The sequence below is a fragment of the Austrofundulus limnaeus genome, unplaced genomic scaffold (genome assembly GCF_001266775.1).
Source record: "Austrofundulus limnaeus strain Quisiro unplaced genomic scaffold, Austrofundulus_limnaeus-1.0 Scaffold55, whole genome shotgun sequence".
NCBI lineage: Eukaryota > Metazoa > Chordata > Actinopteri > Cyprinodontiformes > Rivulidae > Austrofundulus > Austrofundulus limnaeus.
This window is the reverse complement of record NW_013952457.1, coordinates 123,604-141,494: the sequence shown is the minus strand read 5'-3', so window position 1 is coordinate 141,494 and position 17,891 is coordinate 123,604. Positions and strand designations below refer to the sequence as shown.

Sequence of the window (17,891 nt, the reverse complement as noted above, 5' to 3'; positions counted from 1 at the left end):
ACCCCACCCCCTGCGCGCTGAAATGGGAGAGACAGAAGCGGAAGGTGGTTCTTAAAGAGACAGAGGGCAATTTCAAGGTGTTTAGAAGAGGAAGTGATGAGAAAATAAGTTTATTTTCTATTTAAACATTAAAAACAGCATTTTAATAACAACTAAAGGTGACAAAGATACTTTATTATGGTATAGTATTTAAATGTATGCCTGAGAAACACATAATATTGCCCCAATACAGAAATTGTTTTATTTGCCTAATATTTTTGCCATGTGTTTAATCATAATTGACTAACTAAAAGCAAAATCCCATAATTATTCAATCAACCTGACACGTGTCTGTATCGGAATCAGAATTGATGACACTAGCTTTGTATTTACTTGGTATTGAATCAATACCAAATTTCCTATTATCGTCTACCCCTCTTGCCCAATGTTTATTTTCACGAAAAAAACTACCAGTTGTTACTCACCTTGTCTAAAACACCATCAGTCATCTTGCCCTCATCTATAACCTCTGGCGGCTTCTCTTCTTGTTTGGGTGCAAACATGGACGCCACTCGGACTACAGGAAGAGGCACCTCTCTGGGAACAAATCGAACGGAGCTCAGAGGCATGGCCCACAGCTTGATCTTCTTGAAGGACTTGGACTTGGCGGAGTAGCGAGACTCGCACACGTACACGTCCTCGGGCCTGAATCCCTCCGGGTAGAGCTTGAAATACTCCTATAATCCCAGAAAGATCAAATCAAACGTGCAAGAAATGAAACGTCAATGAAAATGTCAAGAAAAGGTGACAGACCTTCACAAACATAACCACACATTTCCCCAGAATCTTGCTGACGGGAGCTTTGTTGTAATAGTCGCTTTTAAAAACTTCTTTCTCCAAGAATTTTCTTGTAGCCAGGTGAAAGGTTTCATTCGGTCTGTAGAACCAGCAGCCATACAGCCACTTCTCTCCTAGGTTTAGAAGGAGAGATAGGACAAGTTTTGTTTCAAAAAGGTTAATGTTTTGCTTTTTCCTTTGAATTTCCCTTTGTTCTGTTAACTAGACAGACTGACCGGTGTCATCTTGCCAAAGACGTTCAATGTAAATAATGTGTGGCTGCAGGTTGGGCTCAGCAGGCTCCACATAGACGTAGTCTCCCACGTGGTACATGCTGTCCTTGAAGCTGCAGTCCTGGCTGTACGTACGCTGGACCTGCCATGAGCTGCCAGTAGAGTCCTCCCTCTTCTCAGCTTCTGAGAAATGAAAACATCTTCATTTACACAAGGCTACATGTCGGAAACATACACGCAATTCCTTTGAATTATTAGAAATGTTTCAGAGAGTACCCCTTTTCTCCTCCTCTCTCTTGATTTTGTCCTCCTCAAACTCCTTGGGAAGCTTTTTTTTCTTCTCCTTCTCCACGTCGCTGTGCAGATGCTTAGAGGTGTAGCTGAGAGCAGGGGACATTAAGATTTCTCCATTTTTACACAGCTCGTCTCGGATACGAATGAAGAAATGCTGCAGCTCCACTGCATCTTCAAAGATCTCTGAGTCAGTCCTGTAAAAAAAACAAATGATGGTGTCACGATTATTGTCTTTTAAAGGATCCATGATTAGTTGTAACATTAGACTTTATTTGATAAACATATATTTTAACTGTAAAATAAAGACTGTAAACGTAATGTAGACGGTTTAGTTTTGTAAATTTTAAAAAATATATTTTAACATCGACGGAGCCATTTTATTTACACACAAAGCATTCTGGGTAAATGATGACGTTGATAGGACCTCGGTGTGAGTGAGCTATATCCACCCTGAAGGTTAATCTTGGACAATATCTGATGATTGACTCTTTTAAATGAAACCAGAGAGCGTTGACAGAGAGGAGAAAGTAGAAATGACTCAGCCTGGAACTGAAAATATGGATGGAGGACAACAGAGCTGCTTCATGGAAGAACCTTAGCTTAGCCTGTTAGCCTTTGCGCTAGCGCCGACGCTATATTGCCTTATATGTATTAGCTCGACGCTAGCGCAACAAACAAGCTAAACTGAGGTCCTCCATCCTTATTTTCAGTTGCAGGCTGAGTCATTTTTGCATTCCCCTCTCTGTCATGTGGATGGAGGACCTCAGTGACGAGAGGAGAATGTGTAGCGCTGAGCTAATACATATATATGATGATAGCGTCGGGGCTAACGCTAAAGCTAACAGGCTAAACTGAGGTTCTTCTTCCATGAAGCAGCTCTGTTGTCCTCCATCTATATTTTCAGTTACAGRCTGAGTCATTTCTACCTTCTCCTCTCTGTCAACGCTCTCTGGTTTCATTTTAAAAAGTCAATCGTCAGATATTGTCCAAGATTAACCTTCAGGGTGGATATAGTTCGTTAGCAGCCTCACACCAATGACCTATCGACATCATCATTTACCCAGAATGCTTTGTGTGTAAATAAAATGGCTCACTCCGTGTAATATATTTTTAAACTTTTAGTTTAAAAATGATCAAAACTGAACATTCTACAGTATTTTTATGGTCTTTATTTTACAGTTAAAATATATGTTTATTGAATAAAGTCTAATGTTACAACTAATCGTGGATCCCTTTAATACGGTGATTTAAAAAAAAGAAGTGTTGAAAAATATCTGACCTATTCAACCGTCTGGCCTTTTCCAGAACTTCAAACATGTGATCCTGAAACACATCCAGCCTCTTGTAACGCCCCCGATCCACATTCTTCCTGACGATTTCGAAGTTGAGCAGCGGCTTCTCGGAGTTGGCGGGATCGGCAGCGGGGATCTCCGCGAGAGAATCGCTGTAGCATCGCCCCTCGTCGTCCTGGTGACCGAGCACAGACACAAACAGGCTGCGGACGAGATCCTGGATGAGGCGGGGCACGTCGGGCACGTGGGCGTCCTCTCCCCCCTCCAGGTCACGTCTGGTCTCCAACAGCACCCTGTGCAGCAGCAGGGCGTCGCGGTAGATCAGAGACTCGGGCTCGTTGTAGGTGCAGGCGTTGTTGAACATGAGCACAAAGTCCTCCACCAGCGCGTCCACGTCCTGGTACTTGTTGGCCAGCATGTGGCTCTTGATCTTCTCCATGTCCACGGGCTTCTTGATGGCGAGGTAGTAGTCGGGCAGCTCGGCGCGAGACGGGAGCCGGAGGAAGATGGTGCTGAGGCGACGGCCGCGCTTATCGGTGTAGTTCTTCACAGCTTCGTAAAGCTCATTCAATTTCTGCTGTAAGGGCGTTAAGTACTTGGATTTCTTCAGAAAGATGCTGTTTTTTCCTGAAAAAATACACGCAAGTGATGTCAGGTGAAGCTAGACTTGATGACTGATTGACAAACATACTTATTTTTAACTTTGGGGACATCAAGTCATCATCGTCCATTGCTGGCCCCAGATCTCTTCGTTTGTCTTCCATGATCTTCTCCAGGATATCTGCGTCATTGTAGACCTGCAGAAACGATAAAGATGTGAAACAAAAAGAGATTCCTGTTAGTCGCAAAACCTTCTTAGAGAGGTAGGTTTTGTTTTAAGTTATTTATAACTATGCTGACGTAGAGGTTTCTATTTTTAGCCAACTATTCTCCTCAAAACTGATGACTGTGCTCATCGTTAAGAACAGAAAACATAAACACATGCAGGAGCGAGGAGCCAGCATCGCCTCAGATTCTCATCAGACGGAACGCTACCTGGGAGCCTTCTTCGTTGTAGTGTCGTGCATTGCGGAACATCAGCTTCATGTCCTCTACCATTAAATCTTCAGTCACGTATTTGTCTGAGCGGATGTTATGCTCAACGGTCCGGAGGTCCATCGGCTCCAGGATCACTTTGTAGTAATCAGGGTAGTCCTTCTTCGATGGCTTCACCGTGAAGAGGTCGCACAGCCTGCGGCCGGTGCCGGCTTCCCGTGCTTCTGTCACCGCAGCGAAGAGAGCTTTCATTCGATTTTTCTTCGTATTCTTCTTGTAGCTGGGAACAAGAAACAAACCAATAACTTTCACTAAGAAAGCACTGTTGCAGAAACTAAAACAACCAAGTTCAGACGGTTGAGGAAACAATGGTTGTTAAATCTTACACACCTCAAGTAAAATACCAAGTTTTTGTGATGCAGAAGAAATAATAATGTGACATAATGTATATCTCTATATACAGAATCCTTTATTATTCTAATAGAAGATCTGTTGTAAAAAAAAAAAGTTGAAGTAGCTGGTTGCATTAGTACCTTCAACTAATATGATGTTGAAGAATCTTCTGAATTAATTATACCCTTCATTTTTCAGTGGGCCACACAAAGACTTGGCAATATTTGTCCCCTCTGTCAGATTCAGGGCATCTCTTGTCCTCTTTTGGTCATCCCACAGACTTTCCATCAAATTTAAGTCTAAACCCTGACTAAGATTTCCTAAAACTTTTTGTGTTGATTTGAATGTATATTTGCTAATATTGCTATTTTGAAAAATTAAATTCCTTTCAGTTTTCTAGCAGACACCTGAAGCTCTTCAGACAAAATAAACAGATACTGGGAACTGTTCACGACTCCACTGTGACTAAAAGCCCAGTTCCTGATGAAGAAAGGCAAACCCACAGCATGATGCTGCCACCACCGTGTTCTTTTGTTGATTTAATCTTTTTCCTGCACTTTAATCGAAGTGTGCGCGCACGAATATGATCAAATACTATTTTTTTTTTTTTTATATTTTTGCACATAAATGAGTTATATTTTCAGTTAAGTCACAGTAAAGGTGAAAAAACTGACATTTTACCAGGGGTCTGCAGATGTTTTGTAAAGACTGTATCTGACAAAATGCACCTTTTTCTTTTTGTGCTGCTGGTGTCAGACGTGGCAGAGGAGAGCATACTATCACCATCATCATCCACTCTCTGCAGAAGCTCCTTCCTTTTCATCTAGGCAAGAAAAGTAAAATTTACTTTTGATTTTTTGTTTTTTTTWAATGGAAAACTCTGAAAATTGAGATTATTTAAAAGCTTCTCAGTAAATGTCTAAGCTAAACCAACACTCTGTATGAAATACGAGGAAAAGCCCGCTGCGCACCTGCTGAATGTGCTGAAGTTTGAGTGCACGCTTGTAGATGGAGGAGTGAGGAACATTGTAGCGCTTGGCGTTCTCGAGCAGCAGAGTCAAATCGGCGTTGACGTGCTCCACGCTCTCGTACTCGTTGTTCTTCATCTTGTTCCTGTGGGGAATTTATCGGCTCTCACATTTGGGAAAAAGAGGCACAGAAATGCTGCACAGCACAGAGTGATGGCGTATTTTCCCATGAAAAATAAAATAAAATTTAAAAAAAAGGTCGGTGAAACAATTTAAAGCCTCTTGTTGAAACTTTTACATTACCCGTTTTTATAACTGCAACTATAACACAATTCAGAACGAACAAAACAATATCAAACACTGAATTTTGTGCCGGTGGGCATATCAACACCAGTGTTAGATGTGTCGTACTTGATGTGGTGCAGGCAGGTCGGGTGACTGATCTGTTGGTAATAGTCGGGGTAATCTTTCCTGGAGGGCAGCTGCAGGAAAGGCTCAGAAATCAGCTGACCCTGACTGTTCCTGGCCCCTCGCACCGCCTCGTAGAGCTGGAAGATGGGATTGCTCATGTCGATGTTGGACGTCAAACACTCCGCCTCGGACTCTCCTTCATCGTAGTGCACAGACCCTGACGGATGCAGGAACAAAACGGAACGACACCCAGTTACAGCAGAAATATCACACCTGTATGATGGTGAGGTAAAGACGCACCGGAGAGTATCCCCTCCTCGTCGCTCTCATACTGTAGAGCCATAGTGATMGCTGAGAGGCGGTCTCCCTGGGCAAATCTTTTATTCCTAACAGAGAGGAAAAAGTCAAACAAACGCTCACTGAACTACTGTACACTGCAAGTGTTGAGGCCTCAGTACCGGATGCGGATGCTTGACTTGATGGGCTCTCCGTGTTCGATTTCAGACTTCTTTTGTGCAAAAATCTTCTTGATGGTGTTAGCATCCTGGAACACACAAGCGCATTATATTCAAGGAAGTAAAACTGGTCAAACACAGGTAAGAGTTTAACAGATTTACCTTAAAAACCTGTGATCCAGGCTCATTGTAGGTTTTGGCATTCTTTACCAACAGGTCGATGTCTTTAGCCATGGCGCTGACGCTCCTGTAGTGTCCCAACTACAATAAATGTCATTTGTTGGATGTTTAATCACCAAAAAAATAAAAATAAATAAAAAAACAGAATGTGACACTGAGCTGACTAAAACACTGAGATTACCTGGATTTTCTGAGCGATGATTTTTAGATCAATAGGCTCCTTGATTATGGCATAATAATCTGGATATTGCTAAATTTAAAAAAACAGCAAATTAAAAGCTAAATCTTTCATTTTACTTCACTTTTTTTAAGTCATGCTATAGGCACTTATACCATTTTAGAGGGAAGCTTCTGAAAGAGCTCGCTGACCAGCCGACCGCTCGGCTCGGTGTACGACACGACGGCATCAAGAAGCTGCTCCAGCACCTCTTTCAAACAGGCAGACACACTCTGGTAATGATCACAATTGGACAAAAAGAGACAGTTATACTCGCAAACTGTCTTAAAAGTCTCGAAAAATAAAGAACCTTACGGAGCTCGACATCCCTTAAAATTCACATTGTACAGTATATTTGACGTGGTGACTAGTTTTTTCTCTCATAAAAGTAGAAAAAAAATCTGCATTCAAGTATAGCAAATTATTATTTGTCCTAAAGATGAATATCATCTACAGTACGAAGTTAACTGTAACTAGTATCACCTCATCCTCTGTGGATCCTCCAGGATTCTCCTGCACATCGTCTCCGTCTTCATCATCATCTTCATAATCTCCTCTTTGAACAAACTCGTTCTTGGTTCGCAGGTAAAGATCCCACAGCTTACAGGCCGCTCTGTATTCAGGACTCTCTGACTGTATGCGATATGCAAATGAATGTCACAACAACAAATGTATTTTATAGCTTTTGTTAGGATTTAGAGTGCTGCGCTACCTTATAGTATGTTTTTGCATTGTTGAATAGTAGCTGGAAGTCACTGGTTAGTTGTTCAACATCATCGTATTCCTCCATCTTTAATTTCTGCTGGATCTTCATCATGTCGATGGGCTGAGAGACCACGTGGTAATAGTCTGGTTGATTCCTGTAAGAAAAGAGTTTATGTTTTGTTTTGTTTTTTTCAATCAACTTGAAAGAATATCAGGGTGAAAAAGGACCACACGCTGTTTCCTCACCTTCGTTTGGGGGCTCTGATGAACAACTCGCACAGCATCCTGCCCTGGTCGTCCTTGTAGTCTCTGATTGTGTTGTAGAGCTCATGGCACACAGCGATCTGTGAGGCCAGGTGTAAACACTTAAAAACATACACAGCCTTCCCTCGAAACAATCACTTCATCAATTAGAGGAGTTCAAAAATACATTAAGTTCCTTAAAAAAAACTGTAACTGAAATTTGTAAAATTACAGGATCCACAGTTGGAATGTTTGAGGTCCTTCTCCTCTTTCGCCCAATTGAAGACACTAACGAAGTCTGGCTATCGTCAAAATCTCCTCCACTCACACTGCTAGAGGGGGACGTCGCCCGTCTTCTTTTCAAAGCCATGATGAACCCCTGAGAAGACAAATGCCAGTCAAGAAACAAATACAAAGACAAACCTGACGCAAAACATCAGATGGTTAACATGCAGCTGTGATGTCTTCTCCTGATGAATGTGGACAAATAATCTGGTTTTATATAGTTCTTCTCAAACACAACAGACGCTACAAATGGGAAAATGAATATTTTCAGTGTGAAAAACATTCACCTGATCATTCAATTGCAACAATCCTTAAAAGGATAAAAACAATGAGGTTTTATAATTCAAACTGTTTTACTGGAAATAAAACTTTAATTTATTTAAATGACACAACCGGGGCTCAAACCCGCAGCCTCGGTACTACGAGGCCAAGGCACTGACCACCAAACTACCTCACCCCCCATCGATCCGTCAGTCCATTTTCTTTACCTGCTTTTCCTTTCCAGGCCACAGAGGTTGTTGGTGTCAATCCCCAGCAGTCCCTGTGCAAGAGGCGGGGTACGCCCTGGACAGGCAGCAAGTCCATAACAGAGACAAACATTTACGCTCTCACTTCACAAGTAGAGACAATTTAGTGTTACCAGTTAACCCTAACGTGCATGTTTTTAATCTGTGRGAGAAAACCCATGCGTGCACAGGGAGAACATGCAAACTCCACCCAGGTGATCCTGAGACAGTCTTGAAGAGCGGGCACGGCTCTTACCACCACTCCACTGCGCCGCTCCGCTTGGCCTCAATTCAAAGCATAGATGTTGTGTAAGAAATAAATGAACACAATAAAACACATGCACACATTTTCAGGGTTCCTACAAGTTCAATGTAAGACTTTTTAATGCCAAGTGAAATTAAATTTAAGACCAATTTCATCATAAACACAAATGACAAAAAAAAAAAAGAAAAACTGGCAGAAACTCATGAATCAAAGTGCTTTTGGTTGAAGTATTCAAATATTGCTAAAAGACTAATTGTTTTTATCAATCTATCTATAGCAGAAACATTCTGAGCAGTCAGTTTTAAACTTTATTTAATTTCAGGAAATCTTTTAACGACCCAAAAGTTGGAGTTTTAGGACCCACAGTGGGGGTCTTAACCCCAATTTGCTGTAGATGAAACCTTAAAGTGTGACATCGATTTTTTGTAAGAAAAGTGAATGTATTTTTGGAACGACAACATTAACACATTACAAAACAAATTTCACATTGCTCAGATGGACAGTTGAGATATTTGCATGTGAAATAACAGGAAGTGATGTCAAATGGGAATGTCTGCATGTGAATATTTAAAAAACAATATTTTTTACCAATTATTTTAAAATTTGAGATGAATTACAATTTACAACGTGTTAACATTTTTAAGACTGGTTTAAGACATTTTAAGGCTAATTAAGGCCTTATTTTTGGATTGATGAATTCAATGCCTTTTAAGACTTTTTAAGGATCTGCAGGAACCCTGATTTTATACAGTTTATGATTCTTGAGTTTTAAAAAGGTGAAGTTAATGAAGGCAGGTTGTAATGTAGACAAAGCTGGCTTGCCTGGGAAATAAACATTCATGCAGTGGGTTTAACATGGATGTGAAAGGACACCTTTATGTGTAATCTAAGAGGGTCATTTTCAGTTTTACTGTCAACAGTTGAGTCAAAAGAAAATTGTAATTYGAACCAGTTGAACTAGAACAGAACTTCCATTGATGTGATTTGTGTGTCTGCCGTTTCATGTCAACACGGCCGTGTAGAAAATCTTAGTTATTTTACTGTATGTGAAGAAGAAGCTGAGCCAAGAGGAAGAGACTCTCCCCACGTCTGTCATCCCTGACAAGAAACAACACGCATCACCTCATGTGAACTTGTTGCCTTCATGCATTTTACATTTTCAGATGYTACGAGGCTTTAGAAGCAGACATGTTTGAGGTAGTTTCAGTGASCCACCACCAGTCTTCACCTTAAATGACATTTATGAGCGGTTGGACCAGGGATGTCAGGGGTGCCTGAGACCTAGCAGCTCCTACAAATGTCACGTAGCAGCTGGTTGCAGTCCAGTGTTCCCACATCAGCACACACACACACAGACCAGCAGCTGTCCACAGGGTGTCACTCAGCGTGGACAGACCTCAAAACAGCTAACCTTTAGCTACTCAACAGCTGGCCTTTCATGATATCAAGTTAGGACAACAAAGACGTCGCTTAAAATATATCGACTAGAAAAAAAAAAAGGCTAGGTGGGCTCAGCGACATTTGGTGGAAAATATTCAGTTTGAGCACTGGACATAGTTGACATGCTTACCTTCAGTGGACACGATATTAAACCCCTCAAAACCCTGATCACCAAGAAAAAAAAAACCAATCACCTATTGATTTAATTTAGACAGAGAAACAGGGCGGTGAAGTTATCGCTGACTTAACACCTACTTCCGTTTGTGTGCTTTCACAATAAAGGTTTGCGTCGTTTAATAGTCGCACGTTGTAATTTTTAGCGCTCTTTTCACACAAGAGTGATACTAATTAAATTATTAAATCGCGAATAAGTGATTTTTTTGTTTGTTTTAGACAAACACAAAAAAGGTGCGACTGCAACGAAAATATTGCACGTTTTCGAGCTGTCTGTTTACAAAAATGAACGAGACAGACTTCCGGTTAGTTAAAAGTCTGAAATGAACCCCAAATTCTTCATTTATGAAGACGTTTTATTTTATTCAGCATTATGTTAATAATATCAAGTCACTTACACATATAGACATGAGTCGGTATGTCAGTGAATGACAAAGTATTGACTGATTTATTTATTTTTATTTATTTAGTCAGAAAACAGTTTTTTTTTCCCATTATCAAAGAATACAGTAGATTAATTTGAAATGTCAGGACTGCACAGAAAATATCTGGCTATAAAATTAATTTTAAAAGTATCTCAAATCTAAAGGAAAAACAAAACAAAACGTCTGCACAGGTTTAAGCAAAATATTAGCTTTTTACAGCTGTTATATCGTTTAAGACCACAAATCAGGTGGTTTGCATCAATCTGCAAAKCACCTGAAGAATAGACGAGAAAATAAATTCCAGGATGACAGATTATTAGAGATTATTAGGTATTTTAAAAGAGCCYTTTATATTTTGGCCCAGTGCATGCCTGACTTTTCCTAATGGTAAATATGAGGACACTATGTTTGAAGAACATTTTTGAAAAACAATTCAGATACCCAAAATGTTTCCCCRTGTTCAAACTGTTTTTATAATCTATTAAAAGCTGAAAAAGTGTGGTAATCAAACTTGTTAATTCCTATAAGAAAAACTTTACACAAGTCACAAAGTTTCAACAGAGTCAAATGTCATTCTCAAAAAAATTTTTTATATTTTTTTTGCCCTTACACAATGTTTGCTTTTAGAGGAAAAAAACAGCTCCTTGTTTTTGTTTGTACTAAAATGTTTTAAGTGGAATGACCTTGTGACTTCTTGGACAACATTCCTTGGGTGCAAATGATACAAGWAAAAATTACATTTGTCTCCTTCAAGGGAAAGTTGCTATTTTCCTTTTGCAGAGGAAACTTTGAGACGGACAGTAATTTGTGTTTTGCAAAACAAATCCTACAAGAAGTAGCCGTCAAAAAGACAAAATAAAATTAATTTCCCAGTTTTTCAGCTCCCCCCTTGAAAAAGTTATGCAGACAGGATATCTTATGGGAGATATTTCAGTTACTCTATATTAAAAACTTGGTTGTTTTTTTCCTCAAGATTTTTGTTCATGTATGGATTGAAAATAATGAAGAAGTAGATATTTTAGTCAACCACTGAGAGGAAATCAAGACGACCATTAACAGGAATGGGAAGATTGATGAAACAGTGACACAGGAAGATACCTTTTCATAAAAGCTGAGCTGAGGGCAGAAGCCTGTAAATTAAATCACTACTCAGAAAGATTTAACTACTAATTCATGTTCATGCTGAAAATGAATGTTGAATTTGTGTTGTTTTTAAATGAATAAACTTTAAACTAAACTAAACCAAACTAAAATAACAATAAACAATAACATAAATAAAGTAAAATGCAGAATATAAATAGAATTGTATGACTTATAAATACAGATGAAGGATGAAAACCCTGAAGAATTTGAAAGTTTTGTTATCCTGCCCAGCCACTGTCCCTCCGCTCCGGTAGGTGGCGGTATTGCACCCGTCATTCGGTTAGCGGCCACCGTCAAAAATCAAAAAGTGACCCGGAGCAGGAAGTTTATGTCGACCGGTTTCCATGTGTTCGCTTTTTCATTCATGTTATTGGCGAAGCGCTAACTTTAAGCAGCACAATTTTAGATAAAAATTAAAAATAAAACAGACCTTGTGATTTTAGAACACGGCCCCGTGTACTGTCCCCCCGTATGTAGACCACAACCGCTCGTGCTGCCAAGCTAGCTGAAGTCGAAGTCGAGCTAAAGTGTTTTAGAAAATTGAGAGTGGCGATTTCAGGGTTTCTATTTTATTTTTATTTTTTTGAATGAAAACTGCACTTACCAGTATGATTAAGGAAAACAGGTGGAACATCCCCCCCAATGCTCCTGCTTGTATGGAGAAGCACCTGTGCGCGGCTCAGTACCGAGCAGGTAAGAAAGGAGCTGGATTAGCAGAATGCTAACAGTTCTTAGACAATGAAAACATTAGGAACTCCACCACGTCTTTTTGTAATTTTAGCCATCTTTGCTGTTGAGATACTGATTTCAGATGCACTCAGGCTCATACTGCTTTAATACTTTTTTTCTTGTGCGTATCATAAACTTTATTTGCAGTATGCAACTTTCAGACACACGATTTTAAGCTCAAAAACTAAAGCTCTTTAATTTTACTAAAAATGTGCGCGGTTTTCTCAAATGAACGTCATTTTTCGTTGAAGAAGACTGGCATTAGGGTCATAAACTAACTTAGAAGAAAAAAACTATTTTATTTTAATGCAGAGGTATTTTATCTCTTGAGGGCAGTTTTGTTTTCGTGCTGTCATTTTGGTTAACTAAAATACAGTCGGATGAAATTACTTGCCTTTTGCCTCGATCAAGAATTAAAAGTCAATAAGGAAAACAAAAACAGGTCAACAGTAACCTAAAAGTCCTTTCACATTACTAAAATATATCAGAAAAACTGACCGTCTGGGAGATAGAGGACGGTTGGGTTGATCAAATCTGGGTGAAAATGTGTCTGATGGGTTTTAAATCTGTCCTCTCTTAACAGATGGCACCCTGCTGATCGGTGCCTCCAGCCTCGCTGGCAGGAACTGGCAGGGCTCTGTGTGGATCTACAGTGAACCAGAGCACGCCCCCAACGAGGGATTCTGCAAAGCTGGTGTGCAGACTGAGGCTGGAATCACAGATGTCAAATGGGTGGCTGACCAGAAGGTTGTTGTCACATCCGATTCAGGTGAGGYTTATAGATTGACTGAATGAAGCACAGAGCTAAAGACACAGTARTAACTAGATTTTTGTTTGGTTTTGGTGGTTTTTCTTGTGCAGGTGCCTTGGAGCTCTGGGAACTGGCAGAGAACGAGCACCTGTTGGTGAATTGTTTTACCAGATACGAACACGACGATGTGGTCACCACAGTGAGCCCTGTCGTTGGAGGAAGCGATGTTGTGACTGGCAGCATGGACTGCCGGTTAGACCCTCACACTCTTTACAAAATCATGATTCACAAACAAAAATGACCCAATGAAACACGCTGACAAGATTCAAGATTTTATTGATGCTAGGTACAGCTGTGCATGAATCTGTGAAGAGAATTAGCTTTTTTTTTTTTTTTTTTTTTTTTTTTTTTTAAAGTTATTTTGTGAGAGGGACTTCAACCACATTTTACTATCCAGAGTTGCACATAAGCGGTGCGCAGGTGCGCGATCAAAACAGAAAAAGCGCRCTAGATGGAATGCCATAATGCTCTCTTGTGTACCTAAGATTGTACCTGAAATTGTGAAAACAACAGCTAGCAGGGTCGCAAATGTAACCTGATTTCTTAAAAACAAACAAACAAACAAAAATCCAGCCTCACTGATGTGACTGGATCATCGTGCTGTGAAAGGAGGGCAGCAGGACCCTGATGTATAAGAATTAAACGGACACTGCTTTCAACGAATCAGAAGAACCCCAGAGCCGTTTTATCCAATCAGAGCAGAGTAGGGCGGGACTTTCAAACAGAGCTGTTTTCAGCAGAGATGGTGGAAGCAGCGGCTGCAGCCATCAGTCCTGACATCKCCTGCACTTTGCTCCTGAACTACCAGAGACTTTGGTCTCCAAAACCTAACTTTATATTAAATACATGTTCAGAGTATTATTATCGAACAGATCTGTCCAACTTTGCGTTTGATTCACTGTTCGAGTTCTTCTACCAGGGATAGTCAGTTACGGTCCTCGAGGTCCGCAGCTCTGCACGTTTTACTTGTTTCTCTTCTCTGACACACCTGATTTGAATGAATGRATGATTTTCAGGCTTCTGCAGAACTTGGAAGAGGGAATTCACWGACTGAMTCAGGTGTGTTAGAGAAGWGAAAAAAGTWAAACATGCAGGGCTGTGGACCTCGAGGACCGTAATTGACTATCCCATTTATTTGCCCATAATCAAAGCAAAGATGAGTCTCTGTTTAACACCCCCCATCCAAAAAAATTAAAACAAAAACTTGCCGTGTTCTCTAGGTGAATGAGTTTTAAATGTTATTTTAATTCATTAGAAAGATCCACAAATTTCGTTCTTTACAATCTTATAACAACAAGGTTCTTGACGTGCTAAATTTGTTTATATTTAGAATCATACTGTGACACAGCTGCTCTGAGATAAATATAGTTCAATAAATGATAAAATACWAAGAATAAATCATTTTAAATGATTACATGAGCTGAAACCATCTAAATATAATCTTTTTGAATTAAATAGTCTTTTAAAAAAAGGAACCATCCTAACAAATAAAACATTTGTTCTGTGCAAAACACAGATATTTGCTGCTTGGACTGGAGAGTGTGGAGAGCTGGTTTAAACAAGGCCAAAGATCTAGAAGGCCAAACTACAGGAGCTGTACATCTCAGGGTCATGTGTAATCTAACAGACATTTAAACATGAAATGTTCAATTTGAGATGACATATCCCCGTGGGCCAGCCCAATGGCCATTTATGTAGTTTACAAAATGTATGCAGAGTAAAAATAAAAAATAAAAAACTCAGTGGACTGATTTGGCATGATGTCTCGAGACATTGCCAGCTGATAGAAGGTGTCATAAAACAGAACAGGGTAATAATAAATGCTCTGACACCCCTCTAGATAAAAGTGTTAAATGAGTTAAGGAAAATATGAGCACAAAGCAACAACCCCAGGTTCTCCCCTGAGAACCASACCAAATATTTTATGTGCAACCCTGTTAATAGCGTTTCTATCTTTCACACAGAATTAAAGTCTGGGATCTCAGTCAGGAAACTGTTGTCACAACCTACAACGGTAAGAGAACTTCTACAGTCTTTTCAAGAAACAAAAAATTATATAAGTCATGTTTTAGTTTTATTAAATTAATTTGTCTAAAGCTGGGTTTTTATTTTTTGTCTCTTACTAGGGTTGGGCATAATTGTATCGTGTGCAATTAATCGTCAGAAAAACATTAATCAATTACTTTTTGGCATTTGACAATTAATACGATTAATATCACCAGACAGACTGACTGGGGATTACTCCGGTCAGTCCGCTCGGTGTTCCTCTCTGCTTCAAATATGATGAACGTTAAAAATAAAATTCTGTAATTTATTTATCTGTCAACACAATTTAAAATATGATGTATAGCCTGAAATCTGTAATTTTCACACAATTTGGAACAATTTTTTTACATAGATCAAATCTTTCCCACTAAATTGGTCATGTGACTAKGAMATAAGGGTGTCCATGGACTCCAGGGGATTAATCATCAAATTAATCGTTATCGGCTAAATGCCACAATTAATCGTGATTAATTTTTTTGCCAATATTGCCCAAGCCTATGTCTTACTAATCACAAGTGGAGAAATAATATTGCTTAATTGTAAATCAAAGCAAACATTGTCCGGCACTAAAAAATAGTGCTCTCCTTGTTAATAATTTTAGACGTATTTTCTGAATTAATCAATCAAAAATGTGTATTTTATGTTCTTACTGTTACACAAGCATCTCAAAATTATGCTAGCAGATATCTGAAATTTAATATAATTGTCATGTTTTTATATTATTATTTTCAGAGAATTTGTTACATTTTATTTGTGTCCAAGTATTATACCTGTAARTGTTTCACACCAGTAAGGATAAACCCAGCAGCTAGTTCAAACTTAGGTTWTATTTTTTAGACTGTGTGTCCCATAAACACTATGCCTTTTCATTGTTTTGTGTTTACAGTTCACACACAGCCTGTTAATAGTGTTGCCTGCAGCCCTACTGATGAGTCTCTCTTCATCTCCTGTGGTCAAGTATGTGTATTGATTGTTGTCAATGTCGTGAAATAGTACTTTTCATTTTTGTGGATTAAAATTACAGGACCTCTTATTTTACCTTATTTTTATTAAGTTCTTTTTGATTTTAGCTACCTTTTTATGTTCCTGTTATAATTTGTTGTATGTGGACAAACAGCCACCAATATAAAGTAGTTATTTCAATGTTTCCAATGGCCAAAAATAAGTGGTAAATTGTGAGTTCTTTTAGATGAACAACAATTTAGGAGTGTTGGGATTGTTATTTTAAACACTTTAAAAGAAATAAAAAAGAAAGACTGTAAAGTGCTAAAATTGAATTGATAGAAATGATTAAAATTAAAGTGTACCTTTGCCTTGAGCAAATATAATCAAGCAGACCGTGTTGGGTTTTATGTATTAAAGGAAAGRGTCAGGTTTAATGTTTGATAATGTTTCTGATGTCATCTCTGATTCTCAGGACGGCCGAGTGTTGATGTGGGACAGGAGGAAGCCAAACAAACCAGCCTCAAAAATCGGTGAGCAGCTTTCTGTGGTCTGTTGTTCCAGCTTGAACAGCTGAGTGAAAGCATTTTATATTGAGAAGCCAAAGAAACAYGAGTACAGATATATTTACTTGAATGAAGAGGAATAAATCATTCATTGATCACAGATTCTGTCCGTCTGTTCGGCTGTCTTGTTATAAAATCTTACAAAACTGYAACCACTGTCATGATGCATCTTATTTTTTTTAATACAGATGTTGAGTCCCCGAATTGCTCAGCTACCGCTGTTGCTTGGCACCCCCACCACAGAAGCACCATCGCTTTTGGTAAGGTCCCACAGCAGATTAATGACGAGATTCACAGTTTAACACAATCATTTTGTTTCAGGCGACGAGCTGGGCAGAGTGACCGTTAAAGACTTTCTGGGAACTGAACCGGCCAGAGTGAAGACGGTCCACAGCCGCAGAGTTAACAACCTGGCCTTCTCCACAAACAGGTAAATGTCAGAACCTCACCATGTCTGAAACCGAAACCGTCAAGACTTTTATTTCTGCTGTTTATCTACACCCATCTTTACTCATTGGTTTTGGATTCTGGCAGCGTGAGATTCTTTTAGAGCGGACAGTTTTAGTTTGTATTTTATATTAATTGTACTTATTTTTGAGCATTTCTGTGTTTCTTTTAGGGATACAAGTTATCAATTAATAAATTAATCTAAAGTTGACTGATCTTCTATCAATCGACTAACGATTAATTGATAATTGGGGCGGCTGTGGTAGAGTGGTTAGGGGAATCGTCCTGGAACCAGAAGGTCGCCGGTTTGACCCCCGTCCAGTCGACTCAGTCGTTGTGTCCTTGGGCAAGACACCTTACCCGCCTTGAGCGCACTAATGGTGGTCAGAGGGTCCGGTGGCGCCTGTGCATGGCAGCCTCACCTCTGTCAGTGTGCCCCAGGGCAGCTGTGGCTACAATTGTAGTTTGCCATAATCAGTGTGTGAATGTGTGTGTGCATGGGTGAATGTCTGCAGTGTGAAGCGCTTTGAGTGTCCTGGATGGATAGAAAAGCGCTATATAAGTAAGTACAGTCCATAAGCGGCCATTTTTTCTCTTGTATCAAGAGGGTCTTTCCATAACATGAAGGGTTAATTTTATATAATACGTTGACTTAAAAAAAACGAAGCAGATCAATGTGTTTYAACAATTTAGTTTGCCAGCTGTATTAAATACTGAGCAAATAAACAAAAAATGTGGATTTCTTGCAGTAAATTGGACATTTTTATAAAATACAACAAAACAGAAATCAGTTAGGTGAATGGTGGAAAAACAGATGAAAATAATAAAATGTAACTTTTAGATGAAGAACGAAGATTAGTTTATTATAAT

At 39.4% G+C, this 17,891-nt stretch overlaps 2 protein-coding genes across 2 annotated transcripts in view; one reads left to right on the top strand and one right to left on the bottom strand.

Annotated features, from left to right (window-relative positions):
• Window positions 1-464: 464 nt before the first annotated feature.
• On the bottom strand, window positions 465-8,283 carry LOC106517976 (protein polybromo-1; the record flags this gene model as incomplete). Its single annotated transcript, XM_014009036.1, is given in 20 exon segments — window positions 465-716; window positions 793-950; window positions 1,053-1,232; window positions 1,326-1,537; window positions 2,623-3,262; window positions 3,327-3,432; window positions 3,671-3,950; window positions 4,792-4,886; window positions 5,035-5,176; window positions 5,443-5,659; window positions 5,743-5,828; window positions 5,901-5,986; window positions 6,060-6,158; window positions 6,259-6,327; window positions 6,411-6,527; window positions 6,778-6,927; window positions 7,007-7,154; window positions 7,246-7,343; window positions 7,475-7,621; window positions 8,016-8,283. Coding segments are annotated over 19 exon segments (3,273 nt in total), but the record flags the coding sequence as incomplete, so codon positions are not given.
• A 3,493-nt stretch (window positions 8,284-11,776) lies between these two features.
• wdr77 (WD repeat domain 77) overlaps window positions 11,777-17,891 on the top strand; it is an 8,294-nt gene continuing 2,179 nt past the window's right edge. The window contains exons 1-8 of the mRNA XM_014009035.1: window positions 11,777-12,173; window positions 12,793-12,978; window positions 13,071-13,212; window positions 14,985-15,034; window positions 15,953-16,023; window positions 16,484-16,541; window positions 16,763-16,834; window positions 16,896-17,004. Coding sequence (XP_013864489.1) covers window positions 12,068-12,173; window positions 12,793-12,978; window positions 13,071-13,212; window positions 14,985-15,034; window positions 15,953-16,023; window positions 16,484-16,541; window positions 16,763-16,834; window positions 16,896-17,004 — 794 coding nt within the window. The 5' untranslated portion in view covers window positions 11,777-12,067. The remainder of the gene's footprint in view (window positions 12,174-12,792; window positions 12,979-13,070; window positions 13,213-14,984; window positions 15,035-15,952; window positions 16,024-16,483; window positions 16,542-16,762; window positions 16,835-16,895; window positions 17,005-17,891) is intronic.